Genomic DNA, 21389 nt, shown 5'->3' on the forward strand with positions numbered 1-21389 from the left:
CTTCTACACAGCTACTGTAGATTATGGTGAGGGAGCTTAGAGGCTCAAAGTAATTTCAGCTATATAACTTTTAACTTCAGTAGCCTAAAAAAGTCGATTGAATTGTACATTAATCAAATAAATTGTTTATGCAGTCGAAAAGTTTTAAATGATCAGCCATGGCTTGCATATTTTTCTCTTTCCTCATGACATAGTGCACCCCGAGAGTAAGGCATGCCATCGCAGCATGAAAAAGCAGACCTTATAGGCTTAGGACGGCTAATGAGCTGTGGGTGAACAGAGAAAGCCTCCGTCCCACACTCAAGCTCGATGCTCTGCTGGGTCTCCCTCCTCCACACACTGAGGCCTCTGTCATCCAGAACTGGCAGACTTACTGTACTCTGCTATTGTTGCTTCATCACCACCTCTCATTAGTGGATGCTCATGAATAACCTCCTATTCCCTAGGAGACACAACCAGGGGTTAACAATGCCTCCATGTACCACATCAGACATGGCTATACAAGTGTTTTTGTCTCTAGTATCCAGTTAAGTTCTTTGATGTGAAGGAATTCCTGCCAGTTATGTCACCAAGCAAGCCAACAAATAGGCCTGTAGGAATACAAATGCATAGAAAATCCTCCACATTACTGCTCTGCTGTTTGAATGAACAAATATTTATGTCATCTCTAAGTCTAAAAAAGCAGTTATGAGGTCAGGGTCGAAAGAGAAAAAGATGTTCAAATCTAAACCACCATTATTTCAACTCTGAAGACAAGGACTGATCGACACTTGTTTTTCACAGCAGACATTTTGTCTTGTCTTGGTGAGAGAAGCACAGATGTTACTGATAACTTTAACAAAGCTCCTTTTTTCCTAGTTCCCAGTGTCCCAGAACAACATGACAGTGTTAAAGTGCACTAACTTTCACTTTACCACAACCCTAAAACTGGAGCCTCCAAATATAATTAAGAAATCACTGATTTTATTATTTACACCTTCACTTTTTTCTACAGTGACGTGTCAAAATATCTTCTCAAAGCATAATTAATCAAGGTGGCCAGAAGGCTTTTAAAAGTTAAGAAAACTTTGTGAAATGGTTTTATTGATAATCCTAAACCTGCATCAGCGAAGTATGTTCCTAGAACTAATACTCCAGACCTCTAATGTTGCCTTTGTAAAACACCGGCCTCTCTGAGGGAGGCTATCAATCAGAGGAAAACACTCCCACCTAGTGGCACCAGTAATCTGCTGCCTTGTTCACCTTCTTTATTCCCACTAATGATTGAATTATCCAGAGTGCTATTTCTGACATACTAATATTACATGTAATGTATTAACTATATACAACTGATACTTGACTAAAATTCACTGGAGTAAAGTGAAGTAATTGACTAATACCATTACGTTGTAATTAAGGGAGTTAAAGTAATTTTTGTAACATGTACTTTGTATTTATTCAAATTAAATAGACACCTATTAATATACAGTATGTTTATTATAAAATAAATATGTGTTAAACTTACTTTAAATGTAGGAACAATTTGAGTAAATAGTTATAGTTCAAGTATGTCTACACTAAGTATAAAAAAGTATTTTATTTATTATATTATTATTATTATCATTATTATTATTCTATAACCCACCTAACAATGATTATAGACTCTGAAACTTTTGCATAGAATGAACATGTAGGAAGAAAATTCCTCTTTTATCTTTAATCTCATTAAGTTTACACAACAGACAACAAAGTCGCCTCTGGCTTGAGATAAATGATCATAAGGCACAAAATAACAAGTGTAGGTCGACTTGCAAAATGACAAAAAAAAAAATGCAACATGTTTTTGTACATAAATGACTTACAGACATTACAATGCACAATTTGTGACAGTAATTGCATTCTTTTTTTTGGGTAAATTGTTTCATCAGTCTTGGTCAAATTGCCATTTTTTAAAATTTAAAAAATGCAGATAATGTGCACATCTGCACAAAATATTAGACACACCATGTTTGAATTGGCATTAGTAAAACTGCTGACATTGGTTTTTCATGAAAAAAAAAACCCCACACACATTCCAACTTCCTGCTATTTGTTCTGCTCAGGGAACAATCTGACCATCACATGACGGACTTAAACAGGACGTGTGACTCAACAGAGACAGTTTGCAGCTAAAATTACATGCATACACTTACACATTGTTTGAGTTTTTTTAATTCAGTGCACACACTGTATGTATTATTATTATTATTATTATTATTATTATTATTATTAATACATTCTCTTTGACATGTGTGGACCAGGAAAAATAGTTTTGGCCCTCAGCCCATACTGTAGTTAGTAGTAGTAGTAGTAGTAGTAGTAGTAGTAGTAGTAGTAGTAGTAGTAGTATGAATTTATGCACCCAATGTCCTGCAAGGTTTGATTACTTGACACAAATACAGTTGTGTGCACTAGTAATAGACTATAAAATGTATCAGTTTACAGAATCAATTAATTATCTTGCACATGTCTCTGTCCTGATATTTAAAGCTTTTTTATTTGTCCAAATTTAAAATAGAGGAACTCAAAGTTTTTTACATAAGGAAGCAGCATTCTGTCTATCAATGGAAAAACAGTCTGGTCAAGTCAGACTGGACAAAGTGGCAAAACAGACTGGACTAAACTAGGACAAAGGTCGGCACAATGTAAATATTAGTGATCAGCTTGCTTAAATAGTGGGTTGTTAAAACTCAGTTACATTTTATCCTTGCACATTTGTGGAGACGATCACTCCTTCTTTATTGGAAAAGGTCAAAAAGAAAAAAAGAAAATCCCACATATTTTCTCATCATTGCCACTCTTGTTTTGTGTGCACACATCCTCGTAAGGCATCAGGGAGTCAGTTTGCATTTACAGTACTTTGCTGGACAAATATAAAAACTGATGATTGTTTAAAAGCAGCCAAATAGTGAAAACTACAATTAAAAGCATCGCACTAAAATGCCAGTATTTACTAAATAAACCCGAATCAGTGGAAACATCTTTAACAACAATTATACAGAGACCAACCATCCAGCTGAGCCTCTAGTACTTCAACTTCAACTAAAGTGAAGGCACCAACAGTGTTTTTTTGGAAACAAGTAGCTGTCACGCTCTCAGTTTGAATTTGCTTCACATAAAATGTAAACATTACATATCTGGAGGTACTGATATCGTGAAATGATTAAAATAATAACAAGGTATCATATACATACAACGAGGCCCTTTGTTTCCAGGGGTTTCCTCAATAGTGTCAAAGGTCAGAGACGGCGGTTTTGTTTGCAGGCCCAAAGCATGTTTCCAAACATGGGCAGTGATAAATGAGGAGACTCAGTGAGATGCCACATCTTTTCAATGTATGACAAACTTATCATTGCAGGAAGTGGTTTCTCTTTACATAAAATCCTCTTAAAAAGATATTATAGACACATAAATCAACCAGCGTCCTCCTTTATGAAATTTTTCGAAAGTATATTGAAAGCAATAAAACACCAACATCTGTTGTCATGCTCCCTTTGACGATAAAAACTCAAGAGTTGGATTTAACAGTGCGTCAGCAAACCTACTTCTTCTTTTCTAGCAGAAATGATTTGTCCTGTACAAAGGTCACCTGCAAACTTATGGCAGCTGCAGTAATTGGCACAAAGTGCCCAGGCCATGTCCTGACACATCTCAGTCCAGAAACGTCAGAGCTCCCATGACGCTGAAGCCTAGCAGGATGAAGAGCACCTTGAGAAGTTGCTTCCCGGGGGAATTCAGTTCATGTGGGAGGATCTCCAGGAAGGTGATGTAAATAAACGTCCCCGCAGCGAGCCCCTCCAGGATGGCCTGAATTAGCGCTCCGGCTTCTAGCTGAGCCTCCATCACACTGATGCCGATAGCGATGCCTAAAGGCGACATCAAGGCGAATACTCCGATGTAAGCAGCTACCCACAATGGACGAACTGCGCTCTGGACCAGCTTCACAGACAGGCTGAACACTATGATGCTCTTGTGGACAAGTATAGCGATGCAGATCTCTAATACCTGGAGAATACAAAGAGCTTTTATGGTTATTTCTCTTCTCCTCTTATAAAAGATCAACGAAGAAGCAACCTGCAGAAACAATAGTAGATGTTGATGACTTTGTAGATAAAGGTTGGTTGAGTTTTAGTGGGTAAATAAGACTGGGTAATAGGACAAAACTATTGGACAATGCTGTGCTGTTTATACCATACAGCTATACCTGTAACGTCTCTGCTAATCGTTTCATTTATTATTCTTTTGTATCCTGATTTTTCAAGTATCCAATATGCTGGATTAACTCAAAGCTGATATTCATGTCTGGTTATTTTATCCATTAACTGTCTCATTTCATGTATTGATATCAAAATGTATAATATTCTTAGATTTAAGCTATATATATAGCCCATAACTGATTTATTATCATTTGTGACACCTGGGTTTAGAATTCAGAAAGGAGCCCTTTTGACAATTAACATGAACTTAGATGTTTCATCTACAAATCTGCTCTTCAGCACCTGAAACTTCATTCGACAGGGACGTGAGTGTGCACTGACCACATCCTGAGCACACTTCTTCTTCACTGTGGCAGGTTGAGAAGTTCAACTACTGCAGCTCAGCAAAAACACACGGTGTAAAGTTACTCTATAAGCTGACTCCTCCTTCATACAGTCGACTCAGGCCAACTAAATGGATTCTTGTCCTGCATTAAATGGTAAACTCAGACCTGCTGAGGATTTACGGTTTCAAATCCCAGTTTTTAAAGTGTACTTGTTTTACCTTATTATTCTTTGTCTTATTCACCATTCCTTTTTTCTAACATATATTACTCTTCTCTGACATCTTGTACTGTAACTTTGAATAATGTCGTTAAAATACTTAGGTGTCCTTTGAGAATGAGATCTTAATTGCAAAAGGATTAATTCAAATAAATAACGTTTGTATTTCATAATCAATTTATTCATTGAATCTAAAGTTTATTTTTCTAAATAGTGAAGTAAATTGCCAGCTGACCCACGTAACGCACCACGAAATGTAGATGAAAAGCCCTGAGGGAAAACTCAACGCTTAGGCTGTCTTGTGACTAGAAGAAACAGCTTTGACCTGCGTGACCGTGAGATTCCTTTCCTGTCAAAGCGTCCTGAAGCTATAAACTGAAACCCTGCTTTCTTCTAGATATACTGCTGTGAATATGATTCCAACTCTATTTGAACTGCACTTTCCTAAGACAAATGTTTACAAAGTACATGCATTAAACATGCATTAAAGCACGAAGAACCAGAGAGGTAACGTAGAGAGAACCCAGAATTTCCTGGTTCTGCTCCAGAAGTAAGAAAACCAAAAAAAAAAAAAAAAATCCCATTCAAATCTACAGCAACACTAATAACTAAAAGTACAGCCTTGGAACAGAGCCATTCTCAAGAGTATGTCATGTGGCTTGCTTCAACTTGTTCAACTGCTTGAACTGAAAGATTATCTATTACCGTTGTTTATTCAGTATATATATATATATTTTAGCTTCCTTTAACAAACACCACTTCCCATAAGCCCTTGATATTCGCAGGCTAAACATCACAGTCCCTGAATGAGTCTGGGGTTGCAGTTACCTCACACATGTCTGTCGTGACAGCAGACTGAACTCTGTGGACGTTTTTAAGACTCCAGACATCAGAACTAAAAGGTTGAAAAATGACTTAAGGGGAGAGCATTGGTGAGTTTTACGGTTATGGAGATAATTATCTGCGCTACTGCACTTGTAGTTGTCTTTTATGTGAACTGTATTTTCTGCGCTCACAAAGTAATCATTGATTAAGAACATGCTTTATTTTTTCACAAAGACAAATGAAGGAAATGCTGAATGAGCGAGTTACTGAAGCTCGTGGAACAGAGGCCTGGAGGTGACGTTTTGCCTTTGATTCTCTATTTCGTTCTTTAAAAGTGTGGGGGAAAAAAGAAAGTGGAGAAAACAACAAATGCTGCACATTCTCCTGAACTCTGCGCAGATTTAACTTTAACACCAGGTGAAGTACTTTCTCTCTTCTTACCTTTGAATCAGTGTCCTGTAGGCCGATAGCAAGACCCTCAAAAACTGAATGGAGTGAAAGCGAGAGGAAGAGCATGAAGGAACGAAAGGGAGAGTGAGCCTGAAAGTCGACGTGGACGTGGTGGCCGCTGCTCTCCAGATCAGGGCTTGTTCCATGACCATGGCCATGCCCGTTTCTGTTGTCCGGTATAAGGGGTGCCCTCTCCTCCTGAGCCCCTCCCATCTCCCGACAGTTCAGGACAAGTTTCTCCAGTATGAGGACTGTGAAGAAGCCGGCAGCCATGATGAACTCTGGAAGAGGGAAGCTGGTCTGTTGCAGACCGATATTGAGATTAAACAGTTTGCAGGTTGAGTCTGGTAAAATTAAGAATTAGAGAATGGATTTGGACTGCAGAAAAAAAATACTGACAGATACATTTCCAATAAAATCAATTCTTAATTGCATCAATTTTTTCAGGTCCAGAGTTTGTCCATATTTGGACGTACCTCTATCTTTCGAGCATCCAGCTCAGTGTTGATGTCAGACAGATAATCTGGAATGATGTCGAGCAGACATGCCGCCAGGAAGACTCCCCCGGCAAAACAGCTGATCAGACTCAGGACAGTGCGGTGGGGTTCTTTAAATGAAAAGATAAAATATTTCTTACCTTTCAACATAGGCTTTCACACACAAACACACAGACAAAATGCCGACAAACTGCAGAGTAAATAAAGCGTATTTTCCTATTTTAGCCTCAGTTATGTGATGCTCTGATTTTGTGCAAAATCTATTATGGTTCTCTGTGAATTAATAGGCCATTTTACATTTTCAAACTTCTTATCATCAACTGCTTAATCAAAAGCTATTATCATTTAATTAGCCTGTAATTGAAGACATTGATGGTACATCTCAGTCATGGCACTCCAAGTAAAATCATTGCCTTTCCTGCCTTCCAAAGTTACAATAATTGTTGGTGGATCATGTGACAAACCATGAGAAGTCATAATGACTCATCAGAACATGCAAACACACACTCCTGTAAAGGAGACCAATTATGCTTTCACTTCCATTTAAAAAAAACGTCAGCATCCTGACAGCCTGTGTTAAGGCTGTGTAAAGCTTTGGGCGTCTGCTTCATCCCTATCAGGTGACTCCAGCCCAGGGGTGAGAGGGGGGTTTACCAATGGTAAAGACCTTACATGTTACATTTCTAGTTCAGTACATCATACACCATATTGAAATTTTCCATTTAAATGTAGCATTTACGGAAGAATTTGTAGTTCCCGCTCAGAATGATGGTTGTCTAATGATCAAAGATTGAAGACCACCTTACTATTAACCATTGTAATCGCAGCAACTGTTATCATGTCGTTAACAGTTTTCTAAGTCACAGTTGATAAAATCAGATGATGTTTGTTACCTCTACACCTAATCTGCACCTAAAACATGTGATGCGGTCACAGCTGGTGAAAACACGATCTGATACCCGGTAGAGAGACATAATGTGTTCCGCTAAACTTCATTTAAACTTCTAACAATTTAAGGGTGTTTAATTTATCTGCACAAGTTAACGCATCGTAGAATAGGCAGTGATAACTGCAAATTAATCAGTGAGCTCCCTTTGATAATTCGGCATAGGTGTAACACAGCAACAAATAATCCAAACAAAGAAAATATTTAAATTATTCGTCTTAATCCACATTGTTTAGCTGAGATTACAGGCAATTTTAATGCACCTTCTTGCTAAGAGATAATGTAATTTAAGGCATCCCGATGAACACCAATACTGTTATATCATGTTATATCAGCGTTTACCAACCTGTCCCGTTTGTGTTTCTGAACCATTTGATTTGAGCAGGGATGAATCCAAAAAGAAGAGTTAGGAGCAATAGACCGAACAAAGCGCCTATTTTCACCTGGAGAATATATTCCATTTTGTAAACTGTCAGTTTAAGAGTGAGCTTCTCTACCTAACTGTGCTATCATGAGATTAGCTATGAAACATGCTGAAGCTTCCTAAACGACACAAGACAAGAGTTTCACTGAGACTCACAGTCACCGTCATGTTATTATTCTGAAACAAAGTGGTACTGCCCTTCGTTACGGTGTCCGAGGAGGGTCAAAAATAGTGTCTCGCAATACAGAGTTACAGATCGTACCTCCAAAGATCCTCTACTGTCTCTGGTACCTTTAATTATAATAATAAAAATAAATAAATAGATAAAAAACAGAAACAAATCGCTTTACCATAAGAAATGCAACTGTAATTTTCTCCTTAAATATAGGAAGGCTTTTAAAAAGTAATAATAATCCCTTTGTAGTGAGTGTTTGTTAATAATGTTTTCTATCATCGGCAGTTTTTGCACAGTTTCATGGCAGCTGCAGTTTAGCCAGAGAAATCAGCCTATTTAATTGTGGTACTGTTATTTAACTAAAGGATCCACCACTGACACTCACACTAACATACCATTTTTGTTCACCAGTTTTCCTACCAAAAAAATTCTATTGTCAAACCATAAAAAAACAAACAAACAAACAAACAAACAAGCTACAATACAATGAAAATTAAATTAAAATTGAATTAAATCATAGATAAAATAGATATAAAATAATAACAAAATAAAATAAATAATAACAAAAGTAAAAAATGTAATACATTTGAATTTACCAGCAGATGGCGCCCTGTCCACAAGCTTCACGCGAGGACCAACGCTATGGCGAGGACGATAACGAGTTGATGACGACACTTTCATGCGCCGGATATGTTGTCCCCCAGAAATACCCAAATGCTGATGTGTTACAAGGAATTTTAGCGCTGGTAGACTCCTGAGTTTGTTGTTTTGTTTTTCGATGCAGTAACACAATAACGGAGAGCAGCGGCAGTGGGTCAGACTGAGGTCGATGTGAAAGAAGACGCAGTGGAAGAGAAATCAGCAGCACCGGCTCAGAGAGCGAATGGCGGTGAGAGAATCAGACACATGCAGCTGCAGCTGCAGCTGCAGCAGCAACAGAGACAACAACACTTGACTCATTCACTCGTACATTCACTTCACCTGTTTAGTAGGGCTAAATCCGCCTCAGCTACAGTGAGACCACCACGAGCTGGACACTGGTCTGTGCAGGGGAAAAACAAGCACTTTTTTCTCCACAGACAGAATATACAACAAAGCTGAATAACAGTTGCTATAAGTCAAAAGGGTGCACATAATAACCAAAAGCAGGTTTAATCACTTCCAGGAGCATTTTGGTTAATCTGTTCACATGTGGTGTCATCTGATTGAAATTCAGGTTGTGTGCAGAGTTTGAAAAGTCTTGAAAAGTTCACTTCCCTTCAAAAGAGGCCTTTGAAGTTGAGGAAAAAGTCTTAGCATTAGGGAAGCATAGGGAGCATTAATTATGAAGCTCACTGATTCATAATGGACAAGTGTCAAGTTTAGAGAAAAATTAAATCACTTTATTTTTTAAATGATTAATCCCTCCATTAATTTTTTGCCGCCTATCTGCGTTTCATTCACATTAATCAATTCATTATGTAACTAATTGTTATGTACAGTTGGAATGTACTGACAAAATGGGAGATAAATGTCAAACTTTTCCATGTGTTAAATGTTAAATGTTATTGTACATGTTTTTAGAAAGGTCTTTCAAGGTCTTAAATATAAATTTTTAAACCCTCTATAAACTTTCAAATTCCTTCTACTACACTGAGTTTTGATTTATAACAACTTAAACATTCACTTAAAGTTACAATGAGCGGCTGATTTTCTTTAAATTTTTTGCACCACTTACTGTTGTGAAAGTGTGTTAGCCTCAGCACTTTTTGAAATCCACTTTCAAAATCGGCAGTTACATTGCTTTTGAAATTTTTTTGTGTTTTCACAAATAGAACAGCTCATATCGATACCTTTATTGAACTGAAGAAGTAACTCTGCTTGGGTAGTTGACATGTTACACGTTCAAGAGCCTGAAAGTAGATAAGGGCAATAAAGAAACAACTTTGTGATATTTTATTGCTAACAGTGAGGAGCCAAAGTTCAAAGATACATTTTCCCCAATGCTAAAATTTGATTTGATTGATTTGATTTCTAAGTCCATATAATGCCCCATTATTTGTTTTATTTTTTACTAGCTGTAAATCTAATATTTAAATTGTGTAGACACATAAAATCCACAAATCTTGAGGTTTGCAAATTAAATGAAGTCTAAATTATTGTTAAATAGCAGAAACTGTAAAATGAATGTCACACATTAAATTACATTCACTGTCTTCAGAGAGCAAAAAGAAGGCATGTCTGAAAAGCATAGCCTGTTTTGCACCTGCAGTGTTTGGCTGATGTGGTTGAAAAACTGCCTGCTGTTGCTGAAACTTACTGTTCTCTGTGTTTTGCTCAACAGCCCAAAGGTAAAGTTGGCACAAAGGGAAAGAAGCAGATCTATGAGGAGAACGAGGCGACTCTGAAGTTCTACACAAGAGTCATTCTAGGAGCTAATGTAAGAACCTCAATGTTGTTTCTGAGATATGTTTGTGTTTGTGTTTGTGTGTTCAGTCAATTCCTAAATGTACGATATGAGATGGACACTGCGCTGTTCCAGTGTATTTACTTTAATTGACTGATAACTATCATGTATGAACCTTATTCTCACTGGATCAAGACTTGTTCATGACTTTGTCAAACTTGAACTTCTTCATTGGAGGGTTCAGGTGCCGGTCGTCCATGCACCTAGGTTGCCTGTGTTGTTTTACGTCGAAATGCCAGACCCAGTTTTTGACTTGTACCAGTATGTTTTACATGTTTCATATTATTTTATGTTTACACTTAGTTTCTAATGCTTCACTTCTAATTGACTGTGTTGAACTGTCAGTTATATCAGTTACAAGTCAGTACAGTTGGCAACAGGTAAAATCCTCTTTCACAGTGTAAATCTGTCTTTTCCATTATCTGGAAACTCTGTTGTGAAACTATCTTTGGCTGTTACAGTGAATTGTCTGAAAAATCAAGTCACTTCAGAAGTCACTTCTGTGATAGTAAAGAAATTGATAGTGTGGGATAAATCGTATAGAAAAATGTTTTATGGATTATAATGTAGGGCTGTAACTAACGGTTATTTAGATAATTTATTCATCTGCTCTGTATTTTCTTGACATTTTTTAGTCGACGAAACGATAAAAGTGAAACAATGGCATTCATTATTTGTCAGAAGCTGCGGTGGTGATTTTGCTTGTTTTGCCTGACTAACTCTCTAAATCCATAAAATATTAAATTTATTGTCATTTATGATCATGAAAAACAGTTAAATGTCACATTTGAGAAGCTGGAACCAGATCATGTTTTTGCTTGAAACATAATGGAAACGATTGTTCAATTATCAAAATAGTTGCCTAATTGATTAATCGAATAATCTTTGCGGCTCTATTTCCTGTCATGTCATCCATCTCCATTTCAAATATTCTGCTCATCTCCACAGGCGATATACGCTGCCGTAAATCTTTTGGTTTTCTACAGTTCGTCTACATTTTGGACATGGGTGAGTGTATTTAATAAAGACTGTTTAAAATCTTAATATCCTCACATATAATGTAATCTCTTGTAACATCGCCCCCTTCCTGACCCTTAACCTTGTATGGATCCCGTAGCTGCTGCTTGCTTTTGCACTAGCAGTGTATGTTGGGAGTTACCGCTCCATGTCTGCCATGGCCAAGCCAGTGTTTGCTGAGGATGGAAGTCTCCTGGATGGAGGAATAGACTTGAACATGGAGCAGGGAATGGCAGAGTAAGTAATCCCCACAATACAAATAGGATTCAGATACATTGGCAAGAGAAATTCCCTCTTTATCTTCTACATACAAGATGACAACGTGAATTTGTGAAAAAGAATTCAAATAAAATTCAAATTTTTTGGACATGGTTTTACATCCGAGGGACTTACACTGAAGTGTGAGGTAACGTAGAACCAGCGTCAGTTATCAGGATATTTCTGGATGCTGAACAGAGGAGTCAAAATGCTTGTTGTCCGTTAAGGTGGTGTGTCTGGGAAACACAAATGCATTTTCAGTGTGCATACAGTAGATGTATTATGGAGGTTGTCTTAAAATGTTGCTTTGCTCTAATAGCAATGATACATCTTGTAAAAAATGGTGAGCGATCGGTGGGTTTTTTTTTTGTTTGTTTTTTTTGCCCTAGGTTTCACCTATCAGGCTAAATTCAGCCTGTTCTAACCTTCTGATTGATGGCACGTGTTTGGGACAGGAAGCTTTACAGACAATACTCAGGACTGAAAATCCTGCTCACCCTCCTGCAATGTGTAAATGATTGAATTTACATCTTTGTTTTGAGCTGACAATGTGTAGTTTAAGATTCTAATAAAAACACGGTACACCTCTACATCAGTTAGTGCTAAGGCAATGATGGGAATTTTTTGTTTTTGGTGAATAAAATTACATTTTAGTCTTTGCTTTCTGTATTCTTTATGTATATATGGTAAGAGATGTCAATAGATCATTACAGTATCATTTTAATTTATTAATTTTGTCATTTCCAGTAGGGTTTGTGCATTAAACATATAGAAGTTCTGGCCATATTTCTATTTTTACTTATGGATGACACAAAGACCCCTTTAGTTATAATATATTATTTTCCAGTTTAATATAAAGTGTGTAAATAAATAGCAGTCACATATATATTTTTCTGTCTTGTTGAAGAACCCCTGACTTCATTGGGTCCCTCAGATAATTAAACTAATCCTAAGAGCACAAAGATCTTCTGTGTGCACTGAAACATGGCATTTTTCAGTCATGATTTATTGTCTGTTTGCTCTGGTTTTAGGCACCTGAAGGACGTCATCCTGCTCACAGCCATAGTGCAAGTGCTCAGCACAATCTCCTCGTATTTCTGGTATCTTTGGCTGCTGGTAAGAGCTTGTGTGGATGATGTTCTGTGCCCAGTTTCCCAGATCAATCCTATGAGATAGCTGCTATTTTCCTGCCTGATTCCTTTTCTTTTTCCCTTTTTTTCTTGTCTTCTATGCGTGTGTGTCAGGCCCCGGCTCGTGCCCTGCACCTGCTCTGGGTGAATTTTTTGGGCCCCTGGTTTATGGCAGAAAGCCCATCAGCACCAGAGGAAGTGAATGAGAAGAAGCAGAGAAGACAAGAGCGCAGACAGATGAAGAGATTCTGATGCTGCAGAGCAGACGGAGCAGTATTTTTATAATCTAATATACAGATGGCGAGGAACTCATAAGTTATTTAGGAAGAAATTTTGTTATTAAGTTAAACTCGATCCAAATCTGATACTGTGGAATCTTGTTTTCCATGTTTTCTTCCTGCTTTTTCTTGTAATCCAATTTTCCCCCTAAATTATGAAATGAAATGTTCCCTACTTAGATAATGTCACGGTCCAAATATCATTTGTCCTCTAGCAGAGATTTAAGAGCAGATTTACTTTCAGTTACACCCCACATACCACCCCCCAATAACGAAAATGAGTCCAAACTGAATTTGTTTCATCAGTGCCACGTTTTTCATGGAATGTCTTTTATTTTATTTTATTTTTCAGAAATGTCTCTGATGTAACACAATTCATCAGTGATCCTTCATTACCGAGCCAACAGATTTTGTTTGTGAGCTATTAAGACTTATAAAATCAACTGGTTATAAATCAAGTTTTAATAGGAAAATGGGAACATTTTTGCAATAAAAAATCTTCCTGCAGTGTGTGGAGTTTATCATGGTATTATTATATATCAGAAGAGATTTTTTTTTTTTTTCAGTTGTCAGGTTCTTTCTCTCTGTTTTTTGTTTCTAAACATTGTTCCTTCAGTCATGAATTCAAGTACTGAGCTTTTCCTGGGAGGCTAAAATTTGCTTTTGGTGCCTTAATAAATACATTGGAGCATAAATGACTGGGTCCTACTTAAAGGATCTCTAACATACTTTAAACGGTTATAATGTGATTTTCATAGAGAAATAAAAAATTTTAGCCTCCTCGGTCAAAAGTAGGAATATTTGGCTAAAATTAAAGTCATGTACCATAATAGCTGTTACAGTTCACAGCCCAGGTGTCCATAGTTTCATTACATAGTCTATTGTTAATTTCTGTTGTTTAGTATGTCAAATTAATATCTGAATTCATGCTTTTGGCAATAATTTTTACTTTTGTCATTCTGTGGTCATCTTTTTGGCTTGGCAGTATTCAAATGGTCCATTTATCCAAATAAAAAACAAAGACATTTAAGTTGGTTTATGCATTAAATGCGAGGAAATAAAAGAACCGTCCTGATGTCCGGTTCTCCTGTCATTACTTCTACAAACTTTAGGAAGAGCAGGCAGATGAATTGTGATCTCAGTAGAGCGCGCTTAGTTTTTAATATTGTAAAACTGTATGCCACTTAATTTGAATCATTGGCATTACTGATTAATGTATTCAAAAAAATTTTTTTTTTTTTAGATTAATCAATCATAAATGACCATCACAGTTTTTTATTTTGTCCGAGTAATAGTCCAATCCAAAAATATTCCATTTATTTTGCTTGATAAATGACTTTCACAAATAAACAATTATAAAAGTCATGTAGTACTGACATCGAAAACTCCTGAGTAATTTGATTGAAACACCTTGTTTAATCTGCTGAAAGAATTTGTCTGGATTTCCTGTCCATATTTGAATTTACATTGAATCCCCAGTTTCCATAAATATATGAGCACAGCCTCGTGAATGATGAGGCAGCTTCAGGCTTTCGAGGACAGCAAGTTGACAGCACAGTTTTAAATACACTGTAGACAGATTTTTGTGAGAATTAATGAAGAGGAACGCCACATTAAAGTTTGCTGGCTGCGGCACTTAAGACTTCATCACCTGTCTTTTTCCAGTGACTCTTGAAACTGCTCACATATTTGAGATTAGAGATTTAAGATTGGAGCTGACAAATCAATGCACAGATGACAGTTTAATCCCCTAATACTGAAGAAATGTCAACTACTTGGTGCACAGCTACATTTAACGTGTCTGTTTCCATCCGGTGAGCTGAGCCCTGTCCTCAGGCAAAAAAATGTTGTTTATTATCAAGTCTGCTAAGTGACTTTATACAGTCTATCCAAGTGTTGACAAAATGCATTCAGTGATTATGTTCATTCTCAGACTCCAAAGAGTGTGAGTGGGCTGGCAAAGCCCAGATCTGCTCCCAATGTAATTACAGAATTCTCATTATTGTTGCATCCGTGCTTACCCAACCCGACAAGCTACAACCTGCATTCTCCTTCAGGTGTGTAGGGGAATCATGGCAATGGTGTGAATCCTGTTCAAAGGAAACAAAACAGCAAGGCACCTACAAAGTTCGCCATAATACAATACAGGAATTTCAACAGCTTGTTTTACCTAGCTTTATATTTTTCCTTAAACTTCAACTTCCCCGCAAGCTTTTTTTTTCTAAAATGACTGCTTTTACTTTGCCTGCCCTTCTTCATTCCAGCCCTGTGGTCCTATACTGTCTCTATTATAGGGTTATAAACAAAGTAACCAAAATTAGAGCAGCACGGCATCCAGTTGTCAGGGCCAATCCCAGATGTGGGCTTTGAGAGGGACCATGTTGCAGTGTAATTTAGCACAGGGCCACTCACTCGCACGTAACCCCACCCCCTCAAAACTCACATATGTACTTTGTGTTTCCTGACTTGTGTTTTCTTTAAGATGTGCGGAGCTTTGAAACGTTTACCTGAGACATAAAACTTGACATGTGATCGAAGCTTGTTCATATGCAAACTCTTCTCTTCGTAGCCTGAAGTCGTCTTGCTTTGGAGAAGTCTCTCTCTGAAAATAACTTCATGTGAGAGTCCCTGTCTTGGCTGCTGATTTAAGATGGAGAGAAAGGAAAAGAGTGGGAGAGTGAGGCTCTTGTTTACCATGGCAGTAAAAAAGGGTTCATCCTGACAAGATGAAATAAGGGAGTTGAGGCTGCATTCCATTTTCCAGGCTTTGTGAGTAATTTGCTGCAACCTAAAAAAAAAACCTTAACAGATTAAACCCACTACGATTGCAAGAGTAAAATAATGAGAGTAAAACAAAAATCATCAAACTGGCGATAATAAAAAAAAAAGAAGAAGAAGCAGGGAGTCAGAGTGATAAGCAGACAGGAGTGGTGCCTTTTGTCTCATCCGCTCCGACAGAACGTGGCCTTCACATTTTAGATCTCTTTAGGCTCACAGAGCCAGACAAAACAGGAAATTGGGGGGCATTTGGGCAACAGTCGAGCCTTTGACCCTTGAACTGCAGCACTCCCTGTCTTTGAAGTCAAGAGAGTGAATCACAAGCAATTACATGCGATGCAGAGTGTGTTCCCTTGAACATCCAGCCTCCACTGTGTAAACAGAATCAGGGCTCTCTGAGTGTGTTTGGCTGAGCCGTGGGTGTAGTCCCCTTGAAGTTCATCATCTCTTCTCTGTTTCGGCCTTGTTTTGACTCTGGACTAAACTGACCCAAACACTGCACACAGTTTGGGTTTTAGTGCAGGAGTGGCCAGTATCAGTGTGGGATCAGCGCAGGACACCAATTTGTCATTTGACAAGAAAAAAGAAAAAAAAGAAGCAAGACCCAGCCACTCTAGGTTTCTTTCTCTTTATGATCCACAGGCTTTCTTTTGCTACTAACAAATAAGTGTTGCTATTTCCAGCATCATCCTTTAATTTAAAGACGACACCGGCCAGGGAGCATTCACAGCTCCCACCATAACCTTAAAAGGAAGCTGTCAAGAATTACTTCTGCATTTCCCTCGTGTGTGTGTGTGTGTGTGTGTGTGTGTGTGTCTGGAGGCATCTTGAGTATCAGACTTGGTGGCAAATTCTCCACCTTCCTCAGAGATTGTCACCTCTGTTTAACATCTCGCTCTGTCTCCGGGCAGCTTGTCATCTGCTCCTGTTTGTCACCAACTGCAAACTGAAGACAGATATGACAAATCAATAAAACCATGGACACAATGATTTGATCTGTTAATGTGCCACAGCTATTAGCAGATTAATGGAAGAAGCATTTGGTGATGCTCTCAAGGTGTTTTTTTTTTTATTTTTATGGTGCTACTTCTGAAATATTTAATGATGAAGGACGTATCTGCACATAATCGCCTCTACACTACTGTGCACTTTAACATTGTGGTTCAAGGATGGATTACCAACTGGGCAAAGCATGGAACTGCGCAGGTGCTCCAGAAGCCCCAGGGGCCCATGAGGCGCCAGGTTCACTCTTATCATTTGAGAATACATAATCTTATTAATTGCATCTTTGCGGAAATTTGCACTCCTGTACAGTACAATATCAATTATGATGGGTGCTCCATCTTGTAGCCTGGTGTTGCTTCTTTATTAAATTGCTTCAATTTGTTTCAGTGCGTCAATTAATTAACACACAGAAGACCTCAGGCAAAGTAATATTATTCCACCATAGGAAAACTTAAACGTTACAACCAACAATTATTTCCATTATCGCTGCATCTGAGAATTATTTTCTTTAACAAAAAAAACTAAAGCGTTTTTTTATAATAGAAAACTGGAAAACAAAAGCAAATATAATCAACTTTTCATCTCAGCTGATGCCTGGAGAAATAGGCTAATGAAACTGACACGTATACTGAGAGTCAACAGGAAACATGAGCAATGATCGATGTCAACACAAAGTCAACTCAGCATTGCAAGCAGGCATAACATACAAAAATGACAGTTTTAGAGGCTAAGAAGATCTTACTTCGTTTTATTTACGTCTGTGTACATGTATGTGTCTGTCAGAGTTAATAGTATTCAAGTATTCAAGTCAGATGTTATTCTTCAGTAAGTCTTCAGATGTCAGTCTTCAGATTTACTGCATCAGGAAACAGGATTCATCAAGCTTCAGGTCAGATACTGTATGTTAACTAAGCTACTGTTAGTTTTGTCAGATGCGTCAGTTCTCTACAGATACGCCTGGCAGTTAGTGGGTGTAAATGTTTAACCGCAAAAGAACTAGTTTGTGTGGTGTAACCCGTTTCAATTTGGTCATGCATGAAACTACATTTAATAAACACTTTACCTCAGAACTAGGCTCAGTTTGAACTTCTGAAGAGCGGCTTCAACTGACTCCAGGGTTTGACAGGAGGAAGAATACTTTAACATGTATTCACAGTGTAACTGGATGTTTATGTTTGTTTAATGAAGTCTAATGATGAGACTGGAATGCCAAGAACGCAACCAGTAGCAGACCTGGAGATTTAATATAATAATATTGTAATAACAAATACATTACTAATTAATTTTTTTTAATGTTTATGTATAAAAATAGTAATCCAGAGTAAGGAGAATAAAACGCATGTGGGGCAATACATGAGGTAAAAAAAAACACTTTGCCACAAAGCTTCAGAACAATATATAAAAGCTATGCCCTAAGGATACAATAAGAAAATTATAACAAAAATATCACACAAGGCCGAGCAGCCAGGAAACCCTACTGGCCTATACAACTTACAACTGTAACGTTCCCGCCACCGGCCTTTGACGTGCATGTCATGCCCTGTCATTGTTTCCTGTCTTTCTGTCTGCTATCAAATAATTTATGATATGTCATAATGTATAGTAAATAAACCAGAGCAAATTGACAAAATGGTATCATTCAGGGTTGTCATGACAGAGCACTATCATGTAAGAAACATGCAGATACTCGTCAGTCAGGCAGTTCTTCAAAGATGGCTTCACGCTGAGACTTAAAAACAAAGGCAGTGCCAGCAGACCTCATAGTAAATAGAAATTGCTCCAGCGCTCAGGCAACAGTACAGCAAAGATAACCTCTTGATTTCAGCCTGGACTCTGATACTGGGAAGAATCATGAACATGATGACTGAAATAGCCTGAGGATCTCAAGGTTTGTTTTACTGTTCAGTCTGAGTTCAGCCTTGTTAGGACATCCATATTAAGTTACTCACCGTGGGCTGCCAAATCCTCCCTGTGAAGTTTATGAACTTGAAGGTATAAAAGTTCTGTTTTGTGCATTTAAATGGGCTGGCTAAAGCAACCCCATGCAGCTGCCATCTCATGATGAAATACTTCACTGTCAGAGATTGTGAAAATTAGCCTCACGTTATTCTTGATTCGGAGAAACATCTGCATGAAATGCTTCATTTGTGGATACGTTAATTTGAGGTGATTCAAGGACAAAAAAAAAGAAATAAAATCAGGAGGGAGGCAGAAATGTCAAGTTAATGATGAACATTCTGCTCTGGAGCTAAATCGATTATAAATAATCCATGGTACACCTACGTATATGTTGCATTCTTACACCCTCTGACTTTGTAATAACTTGCGTGCCCAGTCTCAGGTTTCTCTCGAAATTGAGTCTTGGGAATTCACATATTTCATTAGAACTCATCAAGAGTCATACATTCATGTGCTTGCTGTATCTCAAACCTTGAAATCTGCTTTTCTTCAGTTCCTTGTTTAGTGTCTATATTTTGTCTCTCTGAGTCAGAAGTGGAACCTGAATGATGGATGTGAGCACTGAGAGAGAGTGAAAGAGCCACTGGTCCTCACAGAGTGCAATGCCTCAAACCTCTGAGGCCCAGTGGTGAACATGAAGCAGTTCTATAGAAACGACGATTGAAAACAAGGTCACTTAATATTTTGCAGCATAGTAGTAAAGAAAAAGTTTGGTGTTAAACAGAGTTTAAACCTTGATGGTTATTGAGGCCTAAAGTGTTCACTATTAAATAAATAAAGATATCATGAAAGAAATAATTATATGACTTTGACTTCTGACGACCAAAATCGAATCAGTTCATCGTTGAGTCTAAGTGAACGTTTGTGCAAAATTTGACGACGTTCCCTCAAAGCAGTGTTGAGATATTGCATTCACAAGGCCCAAACCATGTTTTTGTGAGGTCTCTGTGACCTTGACCTTTGACCTTTGACCACCAAAATCTAATCAGTTCATCCTGGACTCACAGTGAGTCCCGGTGAACATTTGTACCAAATTTGAAGAAATTCCCTCAAGGGGTTACTGAGATATCATGTCCACGAGCGCGGGACAGACGTGAACGCTGAGATGTATTTATTCATACAATCAATTCTTTCATAGTATTTCACATTGAAGACTTTTATTTCCATAGATTTAAAACCTGTGATTTCTTTTTGAAACGCTCGGTAGCTCACCTGGTAGAGTGCATACCATTTAGGCTCAGTCCTTATGAAGGCAATTATCAGTTTATTCCCCCATGACCAGGACTTTTGACCACAGAACACAAACTAAAAGACTTGTTTAAAAGTATTTACTTACTTAAAAAAAAAAGAAGCACACAACAGGGGAAAACCCTGGCAGCATTTGGTCAAGGCGCCGACCATGAACCACGACGTTCCTATTTTAATCTGGCCGTTGACCGTTATGGGATGTCATTCCCCATCACTCTCTTCTCATTTCCTGTCATCTCTTGAATGTAATCTCACTAATAAATACACAAAATTCCACAAAAATACAAAAAGACGCACTGACAATATGCATCTGATAGTAATCACATGATCCAGCGACGTGACGCACCCTCTTGTCTGTCAAATCTCAAACATGTTCTTCTGTGGCGCTTTGACCTCAGTAAGGATCAGTGACTGATATTAAGTTGTGATAACAACTAAAATGCGCCACATCAATTCTCCCTCCATTCATTATTTTGTTTGGATATTTGTGCTTTCATTTAAAAAAATCTAATTAAAGGTCTTCCATGAGTGACCACAGCAATTAGTTGTGGCAGTGGCGCCAGTGCCCGCATGACTCCGGCTGAACCAGGATCAGTGAGGGACAGGCTCCATCACATTGGTTTCCTTTTCCTCTTCCTTTGTTTTCATCCTGTTTCCTTCCTTGTTTTCTTAAATGCTGCCCCCCCCACCCCCCCTCCCCAATGGAAGTCTAAACAAAATACAATACTGTGAATGTAAACAAGCGCACAAATAACATGTACTACACAACCTTGGCCCTTGCTAAAAACTGACCCAGTTTTTTGAGGATCACAGGACAAGGATATGGTGTATGATTTTGGTGCTTGGCCAATACGGATTGACTGGAATGATGTGAATGTGGTTTGTGACCCTGCTGCAGAACAAAACATGAGGAATTTCTTGATTTTGCGTCAAAACTAAAGTGATCATGCTGATCAGAAATGAACAAGATCATAATAGAGGTAGATTCTTTACCCATCTGCTGTGGCGAAACTGACAACCTGAATAGTTAACTTGGAAACATCTGTGTCACACTTGTAGCTGTATGGCCATTTTTGTGTTTACCTTAATTTCAGACCAACAGATTTACATCAGATCTTAAATCCTGAGCTCATGTGCTGTCCCGACCTGATATCAAAATGTATTCTTGAATACAA

General features: G+C 38.0%; 2 protein-coding genes across 2 annotated transcripts; one reads left to right on the forward strand and one right to left on the reverse strand.

Moving 5' to 3' along the window:
* Window positions 1–1650: 1650 nt before the first annotated feature.
* Window positions 1651–8112, reverse strand: slc39a1 (solute carrier family 39 member 1). Its single transcript, XM_023414643.2, has 4 exons — window positions 7843–8112; window positions 6530–6660; window positions 6045–6353; window positions 1651–4023 (listed from the first exon to the last, which is right to left on the reverse strand). The coding sequence occupies exons 1-4, from the start codon at window positions 7955–7957 to the stop codon at window positions 3670–3672; spliced, it is 909 nt and encodes a 302-aa protein (XP_023270411.1). The 5' UTR covers window positions 7958–8112; the 3' UTR covers window positions 1651–3669.
* A 639-nt stretch (window positions 8113–8751) lies between these two features.
* tmem208 (transmembrane protein 208) lies at window positions 8752–14299 on the forward strand. The gene is made up of 6 exons (XM_023414581.2): window positions 8752–8984; window positions 10419–10514; window positions 11490–11549; window positions 11659–11795; window positions 12848–12932; window positions 13061–14299. Exons 1-6 carry the CDS (start codon window positions 8979–8981, stop codon window positions 13196–13198), a joined length of 522 nt encoding a protein of 173 aa, XP_023270349.1. The 5' UTR covers window positions 8752–8978; the 3' UTR covers window positions 13199–14299.
* Window positions 14300–21389: the final 7090 nt, after the last annotated feature.

The sequence above is a fragment of the Seriola lalandi genome, unplaced genomic scaffold (assembly GCF_002814215.2).
Source record: "Seriola lalandi dorsalis isolate HSWRI2012SDOR001 ecotype SW California unplaced genomic scaffold, Sedor1 jcf7180002054537, whole genome shotgun sequence".
Classification (NCBI taxonomy): domain Eukaryota; kingdom Metazoa; phylum Chordata; class Actinopteri; order Carangiformes; family Carangidae; genus Seriola; species Seriola lalandi.